General features: G+C 36.0%; 3 protein-coding genes, 1 long non-coding RNA gene and 1 pseudogene across 5 annotated transcripts; 1 reads left to right on the plus strand and 4 right to left on the minus strand.

The window, feature by feature from the left end:
• Positions 1–115: 115 nt before the first annotated feature.
• LOC9310154 lies at positions 116–1,883 on the minus strand (annotated as a pseudogene).
• A 683-nt stretch (positions 1,884–2,566) lies between these two features.
• Positions 2,567–4,303, minus strand: LOC9310156 (F-box protein At1g30790). The gene has a single exon (XM_002874043.2). It carries the CDS (start codon positions 3,940–3,942, stop codon positions 2,761–2,763), a length of 1,182 nt encoding a protein of 393 aa, XP_002874089.1. The 5' UTR covers positions 3,943–4,303; the 3' UTR covers positions 2,567–2,760.
• Positions 4,304–5,465: 1,162 nt separating this feature from the next.
• On the plus strand, positions 5,466–8,985 carry LOC9310157 (probable disease resistance protein At1g58602). Of its 2 annotated transcripts, none has more exons than XM_021023261.1 (4): positions 5,466–5,597; positions 5,807–6,825; positions 6,932–7,078; positions 7,188–8,985. In XM_021023261.1, exons 2-4 carry the CDS (start codon positions 5,952–5,954, stop codon positions 8,945–8,947), a joined length of 2,781 nt encoding a protein of 926 aa, XP_020878920.1. In that variant the 5' UTR covers positions 5,466–5,597; positions 5,807–5,951; the 3' UTR covers positions 8,948–8,985. The 2 variants fall into 2 exon arrangements, with proteins under 2 accessions (XP_020878920.1, XP_002872017.1); XM_002871971.2 differs by having other exon boundaries at positions 5,930–6,825.
• On the minus strand, positions 8,967–10,333 carry LOC9308087 (F-box protein At1g30790). The gene has a single exon (XM_021023262.1). The coding sequence runs from the start codon at positions 10,286–10,288 to the stop codon at positions 9,086–9,088; it is 1,203 nt and encodes a 400-aa protein (XP_020878921.1). The 5' UTR covers positions 10,289–10,333; the 3' UTR covers positions 8,967–9,085.
• Positions 10,334–10,482: 149 nt separating this feature from the next.
• On the minus strand, positions 10,483–12,594 carry LOC9310158. Its single transcript, XR_002331489.1, has 6 exons — positions 12,374–12,594; positions 12,220–12,291; positions 11,781–11,959; positions 11,579–11,680; positions 11,078–11,112; positions 10,483–10,803 (listed from the first exon to the last, which is right to left on the minus strand). It is a non-coding gene; the product is annotated as an uncharacterized LOC9310158 (long non-coding RNA).
• Positions 12,595–15,297: the final 2,703 nt, after the last annotated feature.

A 15,297-nucleotide genomic window follows, 5' to 3' on the forward strand; every position in this document is an offset into this window, starting at 1 on the left:
ATGTGATTAGTAGTTCTAATCCATCACGAGGCTATCTCACAAATTGTTTGATAATACGTAAATGTAAACACAAACATTAAATTAACGAATGCTCTAAACAAAAAATTTGTATCCAATTTAAGGGAAAATAAAAACAAACTCAGCAAAACAAGTCATGGTCAAATTGAATGGAAGAAGCTAATGCAACGACGAATACTCGTCATTCACAAGAACTTAATATTCTCAACGTAACCTGGAAAACACAACATCTCACGAGTTCGCTTACCAATCCCATGAAAACGTCTAAATTCATCATCAGCAATTCCTTCAACCTCCACTTTTCTTATTCTTATTCTCTCTCTATTAAAATCGTAATAGCAAACACTAAACGGCTTAGATGACCTTAACCCTGGATTAACCACCATAAGCTCACCGGTATGAATCTCCCCATTGGACGTTACGCGATCCCCAAGTAAATCACTCCACTCAAAAGCTAGGGGACACGCCATTTCCGACCACTTATGTTTCTTAGCATCCTCTAGAATCCACAATATTAGGCCTGGGCAAATAAACCGAACCGAATGTACCGAACCGAAACCGAAGCAAAAAAAAAACCGAACCGAACCGAATCGAAAATTTGAAAATAACCGAATAGATAGTAAATTCTATAACCGAAATAACCGTAACCGAATCGGTACCGAACCAAAATATTTTGGGTAACCGAAATACCCGAAATACCATTATATTTTCAAAATAATTAGTTATTTATAGACCAAATAATAAAGAATACTTAAAAAATATATAAAAATAGTAAAAATACTCGAAAATAACCGAAATATATCCAAAAATATCCGAAAATACTCAAAAATAACCGAAATATCCGAAAATATCTTAAGCAAAATAACCGAATGGATACTAAATTTTAAAACCGAAAGAACCGGAACCGAACCGAAACCGAACCGAAATTTCAAAATATCCGAATGGATACTAAATTTTGAAACCGAAAGAACCGATAACCGAACGGACCCAACCGATAACCGAACGGTTAACCGTAAGCCCAGGCCTACACAATACTATCTCTCCAGCGCAATCATATTCTACACCGCCCAATTTGCCATTGTAATTTATAAGAGCGGAAAAGTGCGCTATATCTGACCCTTCTGGTATTTGAATTAGCTCCAGCTTCTCAGATCTAACATCGAATATATCTATTCCTGAGCGTCCATCTCCATAGTATATAGCACCATCCATGCATATTCCTTCATGTACCGTGATATAAGTAATATCTTGGGTGATTTCAATCTTTCTCCACTCTTTTTGTTGAGAGCTTAACGTGAAAACGTAATGCTCTTGTTGGATATCTCGTTGGTTAGCGTTGTAACCACGGAATATCATTACACACAACACTTTGTATTGGTCTTCCACCGTATACGTTTCTTTTGTTGGATACAACATCTGGCAGTTTCACTATTTGTCTAGTGGTTGGATTACAAACCGCGATCGAAAAGCCTCGCGTGCAGCAGACGAAACCGTTCACGGGGCGAGATCTGATGTAGTAGACCAGATCCGAAATCGTCATGTCGTGTCTGGCGACGAATGATGAGACTTTGTCGTCGTTGTCATTGTCGGGTTCAGGAGCTGAGAAGATGAAACGTTTTCGGGAATCGAAGTGTTTGAAGGTGAAAAGGAGACGAGGACGAGTCTTTGACCTAGTCAGGAACGAGTCTGTGAAATCTTTACTGCGGATGATTGAGAACCAGAGCTTTGACACGTATTTGGAATCGGATGATGGAATTCCCCGGAAGTCTAGCGAGTATCTCGATGGTGAGATCAAGAGGAATGTTTGTTGTGGAGTTTTCGGCGTGAACTAGGTTACTTGAGGGAGAAGGTTGTGAATCTTCCATGGCGGCTGGTGGTAAATCGTCTGTTGATGAACCAAAATACCATAAAGATGATATTATTCATGTTTGGGGTTTATTATCTCTAAGGTTTTGGAGTTTTGAAACCTTCTTTCTCTTGTAGAAGGTTTGACTAAATGAGAAATCGGGTTTATGGATATTTATTTAATTCGGGTATGAGTCACAGTTGAGTTTCTATTTTAAATTCGGATATATTCGTTAATTTCTCGGTTTATGTCGAGATTTAACATGTTATAAATTAGTGAATGCCATTAACTCATATATATTCTTATAGATTCAGTTAGACAAAAGTGTAGTATATATATACTCTCGTCAAATATACAGAGGTACTCAAGCTTGGACACAAAAGTGAAGTAGTTTATACTCTCCTCTTTCAAGAGTAGTTTGATATTCGCCTACACCTTCCGACCAGGCTAAGCAAACGAAACCGCAAAAGTTTTTGCCAGATGTACTTACTTTCACAACTTATGAGGCTATAGTTTCCTCTAATTTACTGGATTGGTTCCAGCCATTTGTAATAGCGGATCAACCACCAAAAACTATATATTGCCTATGCAGATAAATTTCATTCGGAAACAAAACAAAGGTCTAAAGAGAAATCTGCCTTTGAGTCCTAATGAAAAAAATGGCCAAGTTTAATTGATCACCAAATGATTGTCTATTCTGTTTTTTTTTCCCACATATACTACATCCTCTTAACTATAAACATAAATAAGGCCATCACACAAATTGATTCAAGTTTAGGTTACTTACATGTAAACACAAACCTAAAAGAAATGAAATTAAAGCTTTAAAATAAAATTGTAGAACAAGTCATGATCGAGAAAATGTAATGAAAGTGAAACGATGGAAAACTTGTCACTCACAAGAACCTAATATTCTCAACATAACCTGGAAAGCCCAAAATCTCACGAGTTCGCTTACCAATGCCATGAACACGTCTAAATTCATCATCCGCAATTCCTTGGACCTCCACTCTTCTTAAGCTCTCTCTATGAAAATCGTAATAGCAAACACTAAACGGCTCAGATGATATTAACCGTGAATCAACCATAATAAGCTCACCGGTATGACTCTCTCCCTCAGAGGTAAAGTAATCCTCAAGTAAATCATCCCACTCAGAAGGTCGGGCAAACCTCAATTCCGACCATTCTTGTTTCTCAGCATCCTCTAGAATCCACAATATTGTCTCTCTAGTGTAATTATAATCAACACCGCCCAATTTTCCATTGTAATTTAAAAGAGCAGAATCGGACGTTTCCGTGATTAGTGAATTTTCGGGTGCTTGAATTAGCTCCAACGTCTCAGATCTAACATCGAATCTAACTATTCTTGAGCGTCCATCTCCAAAGTATATAGCACCATCGATGCATATCCCTCCATCGACCGAGCGATAAGCAACACCTTGCGTGATTTCAATCTTTCTCCACTCTTTTTGCTGAGATTGCAATGTGAAAACGTAAGGCTCCGGTTGGGTACCTTGTCGCTTACACTTAGCACTGTAAGGATCGTAAAACATTACACACAACACTTTGTATTGATCTTCGACTGGATCGTATCCGAGACGTGCGTACACGTGTCTTCCGTTGGATTCAACATCTGGCAATTTCACTATTTGTCTAGTGGTTGGATTACAAACCGCGATCGAATCACCACGCGTGCAGCAGACGAAACCGTTCACGGGACGACATCTGATGTGGTAGACCCGATCGGCCGAGATCGTCATGTCGTGTCTGGCGAAAACTGTGGAGGATTTGTCATTTTTTTGGTGTTCAGGAGCTGAGAAGATGAAACGTTTCCGGGAATCGAAGTTCTTGAAGGTTAAAAGGAAACGAGGTCGAGTCTTTGACCTAGTCAGGAACGAGTCGACGAAATCTTTACTGCGGATGATTGAGAACCAGAACTTAGACACGGCTTGGAACCGGATGAGGGATTTCGCCGGAAGTCTAGAGAGTATCTCTAAGGTGAGATCAAGAGGAATGTTTGGTGTGGAGTTTCCGGCGTCATCTAGGTTACTTGAGGGAGAAGTTTGTGAATCTTCCATGGCGGCTGGTAGTGAATCGTCGATGATTCACAAACCTAAAACCAAATTACAAAATAATATTAAAGATAAAAATAAATATATTTTCCCTGTAATTTATTACACAAATAAATATATTTTTGTTACTTTCCAACCACTTATAGTCCGGGCGTTCGGGTATCCGTTCGGTTCTGGTTCGGTTCCGGTTCGGGTTCGGTTCCGGTTCATTCGGTTCTAGAGTTTAGGATCTATATAGGAACCGAACAATTTTGGTTCGGTTCCGGTTCTGAAGTTTATGATCCATTCGAATATTTTTTTCGGATATTTTAAGATATTTTGGATATTTTTGGGTATTTTTGGATATTTTTGAGTATTTTTTGGATATTTTAAGTATTTTTTATATATTTTCTAAATATTTGTTGGTATTTCGGGTACTTTTTGTTATTTGATCTTATAACTAATATTTTTAGATATAAACTCATGAGAAAGTAAAAACCATGATTTTGAGGTTTTTGTGGAAAACTTTATTTTTCAACGTGATTATGTTTCATTTTTGATTTTTTTAATAATTTTAATATTTGTAGCAAAAAACCAAAAACCAAAATTTTAAAAACCAAAATCGAGAAACTAAAATCTAAAAACCAAAAACCACTTAAAAACTACTCTCTCTATTTTTGAAAAGTTGTCGTTTTAACTGTATTTGGACAAATTAAGAAAAGGTATACAATGACTATATTAACCTCATAAAAATGACAAGTAATTATTTACAAATAATTTGTGTTCAATAAAATGAGGGTAATTTGGGTAGTTATTGGCATAAATTACATTATTACCTTAAAATGACAACTAATTTAAAACAAAAAAAAGCTCTAAAACGACAACTATTCGAAAACGAAGGGAGTACAGTAAAACCTTTATAAATTAATAATGTTGGGACCATGAAATTTTATTAATTTAGAGAGGTATTATTTTATCGATAAATTAATAAATATTAATTTATAGAGAGATTTTACTAATTTTGTAATTTTTTAAAAAATTTCTATCTAAAAGTTAATTTTTTCTTTATAAGCAATATATTTTTAAAACCAATTACAAGTACAAAAGTAATTATTAAGTTTAAAAATCAACACAAACTTTTTTCGAATAAGAGAGTCATATTTCATTAAATATCTTACATATAATATTTAAAATATATATCATAGTAATTCATATATGAAATATATAAATTTATATCATATATATTAAGTTAAATATACATATATGTATTGATAAGTTTATACAATTATTAATTTATGATATAGATGAGACCATATATTTACATGGGATTTTAAAAAAAGTTATTATCTTATTAATTTATCGATTTATGTCATATTTTACATTGGTCCCAACTCGGAACCGGAAGAATTTATTAATTTAGAGGGTTATTAATTTATAGAGGTTTTACTGTAGTAAACATTCGGGACCTGATATTTTATTTTTTAGAAACTCAAATAGTATTTTATTGTTGGAGATGGTAAACCAGCCCATGTAGTTTACTTTTACAATGTTTGACTTTTAAAGATTCACATTTGATTTGAGGAAAAAAAAATCCGTTTCGTCGTCTTCGTCATCCTCCAGACTCAGCAGAAATCACTCGGTGCAGAGAGGAGTTGAGAAAGCAGAGCTGTGCTGATATTGAGGTAAGTCATGGGAAGTTTAAATTTTTCTCCGAAAAAATCAAAATTTCTTGGAGAAGTATATGTTTCATCTTCCTTTTGGTATGAACTGAGAAATTTGCTGATAACGATTGATTCTCTGAATATGTCTCCCTTTCCTATTTTATTAGAGTTACGAGAGAATTATGTTCGTTTGGGTAATTTAGTTAACTTTTTCCTGTTTTCATTTTCAGTCTGAACTCAAAAATTTTGGTAGTTTCCATGTCACATCTATGAAGCAATCATTGGAACTTGATCTAATTGAAGTTTAGATTTAGTGATGAATATGTTAAGTATTAACTCTTGATTCATTTAAGAGCTGAGAAGGGAGCATTAATAATGGCTGAAGCAGTGGTGGCATTTGGATTGCAAAAGCTTTGGGAGCTTCTAATTCGAGAATCTTATCGGCTTAAAGGAGTCCATGAACAAGCAACCGAGCTACAATCCGATCTGCGACGGCTAAAATCGTTTGTGAAAGATGCAGAAACTAAGAAAAGTAAGAGTGAGAGAGTTAAAAATTGTGTGGATGAGATTGTGGAAATTGTGTATGATGCTGAAGACATAATCGAGAGTTTTCTTATCAAAGAAGAGAAGTGTGGAAGAGAAAGTGGGATCAAGAAGCACTTAAAGAGTGTTTCTTGTATCACATTTTCTCACCAGGAGTTTGGTTCACAGATCAGAAGTATAATCAGTAGAATTTCCAAAGTTATTGACAATATGGAGAGATTTGGAGTGAGAGAGATTATCGACAAAGAAGAAGAAATAATGGGTCCTCTTGTGGAGATTCGACAATCTTTTCCTAGTGTTTCTGAAAGCAGCATTGTTGGTGTGGAACGTAGTGTTGAAGAACTAGTGAGTCATCTTGTGGGAGAGGATTGTGTTCAAGTGGTTTCGATATGTGGGATGGGTGGTATTGGGAAAACCACTCTTGCTAGACAAGTTTTTCATCATGAGATGGTGAGGCGTCATTTCCATGGTGGATTAGCTTGGGTGTTTGTTTCACAGGACTGTAGGCAAAAACATGTGTGGCGGGTGATATTACAGAGCCTTAGGCCTAAAAATGAGGAACAGAGAATTGTGGAAATGACGGTGTCTGGACTACAAGATGAGCTCTTTAAACTACTTGAAACAGAGAAATGTTTGATTGTCCTTGATGATTTGTGGAGCAGTGCAGCTTGGGAGCTTATAAAGCCTGCATTTCCACATAGCTCAGGTGACTTTTGACCATGAATCATAATGTTTTATGGATAAAATGTTAGTAAACAACAGCATATGTCTCGTTTGGCGTCTAACGTTGAAACATGGTCAACTTTTTGCAGGAAGCAAGATCTTACTCACTTCTCGGAATGAGGGTGTTGGTTTGCATCCAGATCTAAAGTCCGTCATCTTTAGGCCTAGATTTCTAAGTCATGAAGAAAGCTGGGAAGTTTTTCAGAAGATAGCTTTATTTGAGAGAAACAATATAGGTATGTCTTATACAGGAAACCATGGATGAATCTGAAAGGTCTTTTTGCATTTTATGGAAGTTCTGACTGCTAAAAGGAATGAACTAAGAGTCTTATGTTTTGTGTGTAGAGTTTCATGTTGATGATTTAATGGAAGAGATCCAACAAATGCTCAAACATTGTGGAGGGTTACCATTAGCTGTGAAAACTCTTGGTGGGTTGTTAGCTACAAAACGTACATCTTCTGAGTGGAGAAAGGTACACAACAATATTGGATCTCATATCGCAGGAGAGATTGGTGAAAGTGACGGAAATGGTATTTTGGTATTCAATGTGCTGTCTTTGAGTTATGAAGATTTACCTTCTCATTTGAAGCACTGCTTTCTTTACCTAGCTCATTTCCCCGAAGATCATGAGATACAAACAGAGACATTGTTCAATTACTGGGTCGCAGAAGGAATAGTGATGGTACATAGTGAAGAGACTACTATTGTAGATGTAGCTGAGGATTACCTCGAGGAGTTGGTTAAAAGGAGTATGGTTTTAGTAGGGAAGAGGAACACTGTGACATCAAGAATTGAATCTTGTCGTCTGCATGACGTTGTTAGAGAAGTATGTTTGTTTAAAGCCAAAGAAGAGAATTTCATACAGGTTTTCAATGCTCAGAGCCTTGTCCTGAATGCTACTAAAGTTCTTTCACCTGATGTGTCCACCAACAGATCCCGCAGACTCGCTGTACATTTCGTTGATGATGACGAAAACGAACCTAGTATATTTCAGCAGAGACAAATTCAAAACCCCAAAGCAAGGACCCTTTTGTATATCACTAGAGATTTCAGTCCTTGGATTTTATCATCCTCGAGTTTTCGAGGTTTACGGTCACTTAGAGTCTTGGATCTCTTTGGAGCTCAATTCAGAAGACGCAAGTTACCTAAGAGCATAGGGAAGCTCATCCACTTGAGGTACCTGAGTTTGAAAGAGACAAACTTGTCTGTGTTACCGTCTTCTTTGGGGAACCTAGAGCTGTTGGTTTATTTGGATTTAGAGATTTACGAGACTATGGTTCACATACCAAATGTCTTAAAGAAGATGAAGAAGCTGAGATATCTTATGCTACCGGACGAACTAAGCAATAAAACAAAGTTGGAGTTAAGTGGTTTAGTGAAGTTGGAGACACTCAAGAACTTCTCACTAAAACACAGTAGCGCTAAAGATCTCATAAACATGACCAAACTCAAAAATTTGTGGATCTGTTGTGCTTCCGATAACCCTGGAGAAGAAGTTTTACCTTTGTCACTCGGTGCATCACTGAAACAGTTGGAGGAGTTGATGTTGTACAATAAAAGAAACAGCCAGACCCAACCCGTGAAGATCGATGCAGGAGCCTTTGTTTCAGGTTTTCAAAGACTTAATCAGTTAAGGTTAGATATAAAGATAGAGAAGTTACCTAATGAACTTCAATTCCCTTCCCGGATCGCCTCTATTTCATTATCTTCTTGTGATCTATCCGAGGACCCAATGCCAGTTCTCGAGAAGCTACACAACTTGAAGATTGTTAGTCTAGAACTGAATGCTTTCACAGGAAGGAAAATGGTCTGCTCCAAATCCGGGTTCCCTAAATTGCATACTCTAGAGTTTTCGATACTCGATAACCTTGAAGAGTGGGTCGTAGAAGAAGAATCAATGCCGTTTCTTTGTCGTTTAGAGATCAATGACTGCAGAAAGTTAAAGAGTCTTCCTGATGGATTAAAATACATTACTACTTTAGAGGAGCTAAGAGTAGGATGGATGCAGAATGAATTCAAGGATAAGTTAATCCAAGGTGGAGACGATCACTACAAAATACAACATGTATCTTCTGTTGTATTTTACAATTGCGGTGAAGAATAAGATAGACGGAAAACAACAGTGATCAACATTAGATTCTATCTTATTGTTATAAGGAAGTACAAGATTCTTCTTCTAGAGAAATAGTCTTAGAAACAAGGCAAAAGAAAATAAAGAAAATATCCCAAAAGAAAGGAGAAGCTACTGAAAGAACATAATATTCTCAATGTGACCTGGAAAACACAACAATTGACGAGTACGCTTACCAATTCCATGGATACGTCTAAACTCATAATCCGCGATACCATCAATCTCACACCTTCTGATATCCTCCCTGGTCATATCACAATAGTAAACACAAAAGAGCTTAGATGACTCTAACCTCGCAGGTCTGGAAACAATTATAACCTCGCCGGTATGAATCTGTCCGGTGCACAAAGATCTCTCTTTCTCAAACAAATCTCCCCACTGACAAGGCACATCACAAGTCATAATGCTTGACCATTCTTGTTTCTCAACATCTTGTAGAATCCACATACCCATCTCAGTGTTACAGTAGGGGTCATACGTTACGCATGCTAATTTTCCTTGGTAATTTATAAGTGTTGAGAAACATGAGATTGCATTAAAGTCTTCTGGACCATCTGGTCCTTGAATAAACTCAATCTTCTCGGTTCTAACATCAAACCTAGCTATCTTTCTATACAAAACACCATAGTATATAGCACCATCTATGCAAATCCCACCTTTCATGTGGCGGTAAGGATCTTCTTCTTCGGTTATGTCAATCTTTCTCCACTCTTGTTGTCCCGAACTTAGCGTGAAAACGAAATGCTCCTGTTGGATATCTTGTTTATCAGCGTCGTATCCATCGAACATCATTACACACAACACTTTGTATTGATCTTGGACTGGATCGTATCCTAGACGTGCGTACACGTCTCTGCCGTTGGATTTAACATCTGGAAATTTCACTATTTGTCTAGTGGTTGGATTACAAACCGCGATCGAATCACCACGCGTGCAGCAGACGAAACCGTTCACGGGGCGAGATCTGATGTAGTAGACGAGATCAGAGATCGTCATGTCGTGTCTGGCGACAACTGTAGAGGATTTGTCATTGTTGTCGTGTTCAGGAGCTGAGAAGATGAAACGTTTTCGGGAATCGAAGTGCTTGAAGGTGAAAAGGAGACGAGGACGAGTCTTTGACCTAGTCAGGAACGAGTCAGTGAAATCTTTACTGCGGATAATTGAGAACCAGAGCTTTGACACGGCTTGGAAACGGATGAGGGATTTCGCCGGAAGTTTAGAGAGTATCTCTAAGGTTAGATCAAATGGGATGTTTTTTGTGGAGTTTCCGGCGTCATTTAGGTTACTTGACGGAGAAGGTTGTGAATCTTCCATGGCGGCCGGTGGTGAATCGTGTGATGATGATCCACAACCCTAAAAACAAAGTACAATATGATATTAAAGCTAAAAATAAATATATTTTTCCTTGTTATTTATTACTCAAATCAACATATTTTTGTTCTTTTCATTTACTTAGGTTAGGGGGTGTATTGAATAAATGATTTGGAATGATTTCTATTCAAACTAGGGGATAATCCGGGCGTAGCCCGGTATACATTCGATAATAATTAAATAAATTTAGTTGTAAATTTAGTGATGTAGTATCTAACATATGTTTACAAAAACATGTATGGTACAAGTAATTATTCAGTTTTAAGACTGTAGTATATATTATAAAACAAAATTATTTGACAAAAAGTATGTATAAAATCAATTTGAAAACAAATTCTATCTACTTCTACATTGGATGGATGACCACTGAGAGTATTCTCTTGAACACATCTACCCCAAAGGCCGAGTCCTATAAGCTGAAGGACAGAGACTATGCACAGAAGTCTGCAATTAGTTGCCTGCAAAGGAGAGAAATTGGTAAAGGAATTGATCGAAGAGAAACGGATGGGTGTTACGAAAAAAATCTGTCAACTGACGGCAAAGAAGCTCACAAAAGAAGAATATTGTGAGTAGTCTAATATAACTATGTCAAGAAGAATCTGTAGTTTTCAGTTGTTATCTCTCTAAGTTTTTTAAAACATTCTTTTGCTTCCACATTAAATAAAAAGAAACAAAATAGAGAGTAAAGAAGAGAATGAAAACAAAGAACTTGAGAGAAGAGAGGGAACGAACCTGGAGCTTGATGGAGAAGATCAAGAAAGTCTGATCTGAAACAGAGTGAAGAGACAAGAATTCAATACCATCATGATAAGCTTTTCAATCCTACCTATGCAACAAAGCCAAATTAAAATCACCATCATCATCATTATTATTCAAACCGAATATGGAATAAATCAAACCCATGACAGTCAAGAGAAAGAGAAATAACCACAACCACGTAGTAATTGCTTAACACTCCCAAACAAAATGCAGTGGTAAAAGTCTTCTTACAATACTTTGAATAACAAAGACAAAATCACTAAACTTGGTAATGAGATCAGACATCAACTAAATAGTACCTCTAAGTGGTCAATAAGACTCTCCGCAACAGCATAAAACCAACAAAACTTCAATTTCGTATAAGTATTATAGACAATCAAAAGATTCCCAGTATATCGAATTCAAAGATAGTCTCAAGCAAACGTATTCAATTTCTTGAAAACACAGAAGCAAAGAAACAAAAGAGCCACAAACCTTGACTAGCTCCCATTTATTTTTCGGCTTTGGCTTGCATATCGTGCAGGGCAGCAGCTTCTTCCTCTATCTCTTTCAATCCCCTCTTTATCTCATCAAGCTCTTGATACCACGAAACCAAAACACACAAATAAAACATAAATATAAAAAAGAAGTAAAAAATCAAATCGAGCAAACACACATAAGAGACAGAGAAGCAGACCTTAACGACGTCATCATCTGCGGCAAGCATATCCGGATTCAACAATGAATTGTTTCCTTCTTCTCCATCTCTCTGATAGCTTTCATCTGGCTCCTTCATCAGGTGCGCGCATTTTCCTCCCGACTCTTCGTGTCGAATTGTTAAGTAAAGAGTCTCCCGACTCTTCAACCCGAGAGAAACTAAAAAATATGAACAACGTCAGTAAAAAAATTGTTAAAAAAAAATCAAACACTTGAGGATTCTATAGAGCTTAGATGCTAAAATGGAACAATTTAACAAACATATGAATATTAAAACTACGTTACTCCTGACTATGCATACAAAGACGGTTTAACTAAATATTTTCTGAAAATCGTAAGAGTTAATACCACCATAAGGACAGAGTCCAATAGCGAAGAGATGAAAAATCTAACGACATAAAAGGAGTCGAATAACTCACGAGATGGAGAGGCTTGAATTTCGACCTGCTCCTTCATCACCCCATCTCTCTTAGAAACAGTATTTAGAATCCCTAATTATTGTCGAATTATGAAGCTATATGACAGTTTTGGATTTAAATAGGAAAAATATCAATTATGGTTTAAGCGTACTACCGTGAATCTGAGTGTTTCCATTTTTGATTGACAGAGTAAATGCAATTTCTCTGACCATGAAATTTGGATTTCTGTCGTCTGAATATCTTCTTTTATGCATCACTTCTTCCTCGACGGCAAAATCTACCCATCAAGCTACAACCGCTCTCATAAAAAAGTTTGATTCCGCTACATGTTCATCGCAAAACTAAACAAAGGAAGCTAAAGAGGCATATGTAATATTCTGCTCCCAAAAAAAAATGGCATTTAATTTGTACTCTCCAGTGTTTTTAATGGAGATAGTATTCTTTGGAGTTAGAATAGAATATGAAGAGGCATCTATATGACTGTTTCTAATTTGTTTTTAGTGCTTGGTATTAAATTTGCAAAAATAATCGAAGAAGCATCCTGAAGCCAAAGGGGACGCATGAGATTTAAGCTCGGTGACGTGGCTTGATTTGCGTATTTTTAAATACGTTTGCTGATGTGGCAGTTTAAAAACAACTATCTCAAAACCTGATGTGGATAGCCGCTTCAAACAACCCCTTTTATTAGTAAGAGATGACAAAAGGGAAAAATATCATTTAATAGCCCAACTTTCAAATTGTGGCCGTTCCAGACACCAACTTCATATATGGCCATTTTAAACATGAAGATATCGTTGACCAACCGTTTGAACCATTAATATTCGTTGATCATGCCAAAAAGACAAACCGTTATCGATCGTTAACAGACTATCTAACATCCGTTAACACCTCCGTTAGACACCCCAAAACGATGTCGTTTGAGCTTTCATCGAATTTATCCAGAAGGATTCGAACCCATCACCTGCGAGTGCTCCCTGAGCTTACTGAACCAACTAAGCTAGAGTGTGTTAATGACTATTATTCACAAACACATAATTATATATCCGGATGCCGTTAGATACATCAAATCCGGTGAGAGCAATTGCAGAGCAGATACATAAGGTGCGACAACGAAGGTGCCTGTTAGACGACGAAGAACTAGTGCAGTTTGTGTTGCTGATTTCATATGAATCGACGAATCCATCAATGGTGTCCATAGAAACAAGTTCCGATGAACTGAATTTAGCAAATTCGAGATCTTTTCAATCAACGAAAAAACGATATGGTTACGATTAAAGAGAATCATACGAGAGAGAACACAGATTCGGAGGCGGCTATGGAGATGTTTTGTTTCGTAGGTTGAAGATGAAGAAGAAGAGCTCTAAGAATATATAAGTACATGTGTTTCCATAGAATTACCAATAAAACGCTACAGGTGAATTGGTTAAGTACCCTTTAGTCTTCTTTAGAGATTAGAGGTTCGAATCCTAGGTTTGTAAAATTTATTTTTAAAAGACAAAAACAACGTCGTTTTGGAGGTGTTAACGGATGTTAGATAATCTGTTAACGATCGATAACGGTTTGTCTTTTTGGCCTGGTCAACGAATGTTTATGGTTCAAACGGTTGGTCAACAATATCTTCATGTTTAAAATGACCATATATGAAGTTGGTGTCTGGAACGTCCACAATTTGAAAGTTGAGCTATTAAATGACATTTTTCCCATTATTTAAATATGAATTTTAAAAAGTTTTTTTTTAAAAATAAAGTGTTATTGGATTCTAAAATGTATAATCAAATCCATTGTTATTGGATACATTTTAATTAGTAGATTTGAAGTTATTTGAGTGACTTTGTGTGTGATTTCAGATAATTTATTAGTTAAAAATACAAAGATACAAATCTCATAGTTTTATGTGAGATTTGACTATTTGAGAGATTTTTAATAAATTTTTTTTTGTAAACAACATTTCACAGGAATGGCTCTTTTGAGCTCTAATTAATTTCGGACGACAAAAAAAAATAATAATAATAATAATAAAATTTTTGATTCACCAAAATCATCTCAAAATTCAATAAAACTAAGTTCATCATTGAACACACCCCCATTAGACACTAACTCAGTTTCAATCAGCTGTTTAGTAGTAACTGATTACGCTTATAGGCCCATCTAAATTAGACTAAAGAAATTACCTAAAAGCTAAAATTATTATCCAAAAATAAAAACTTTAAAATAACACTTAAAAAATGAAAATACTATACATTTAAAATTTGCAAACTTTCATGTTTCTTTTTTTATATTAAAAGTTTAAATTTAACATCCTACAAAAAAAAAGTTTAAATTTAACAAAAAAATTAAAACATACTCCATATTTTACATATAACTTTTAAAAAGCTAGTGTAGATAATAAGAAATGAATCAATGATCAAATAAGTAAACTATTGACCAAAAAGGGGAATGTCAATGATATAACGTAATACAAATTAACGTAGTAATTGGTTAAATATATAATTTCTTAAACTCTTACATATTAGTACATTTTGAAGAAACTATCTTCTATATATTAAAAGAGAAATTTTTGTAATGATTATCCGTACATAGCACGGTTTTTACCTAGTTCTCCATGATAATAGACAATTTTTTATCGCACTCAAGGAATCAAGTTTCTTGTGAGAAAGTTTTTCTTTGAAAGACCCTGTGCATTCGCTCTCCCCATTGTAGATGGTTCAACGGCGCCCGGTGCCACGAAATGATTGAGCGTATACGATCATTGAGCCGGTCACCGGTGGCTTCCTCACTTGTGATGTGAAGCTGCTTTCCCCCAGGCTTGCGCGGTTAAGTTTGTTGTACACCTGCTATCCTCTTGAGCAGCTTTTGATGTTGATGCCGCTAGTATGGTATGTCAAAGTTGGAGCATATTACTGGCTTGAATCGGGTGAGATATTCGGACGGATGAGATATTGTTCCTAAATGTCTTTGGTGAGCTTCACGATTTGAATGAAGAACCAAGTTGAGATACATTGAGTTTACTATTATTGATTTATAGATTCTTTATGTATTTTGGGTGAACCTATTTCTCCTCAACATGCTTCAAACATA

This window comes from Arabidopsis lyrata (genome assembly GCF_000004255.2).
Source record: "Arabidopsis lyrata subsp. lyrata unplaced genomic scaffold ARALYscaffold_6, whole genome shotgun sequence".
NCBI classification, from domain to species: Eukaryota; Viridiplantae; Streptophyta; class Magnoliopsida; order Brassicales; family Brassicaceae; genus Arabidopsis; species Arabidopsis lyrata.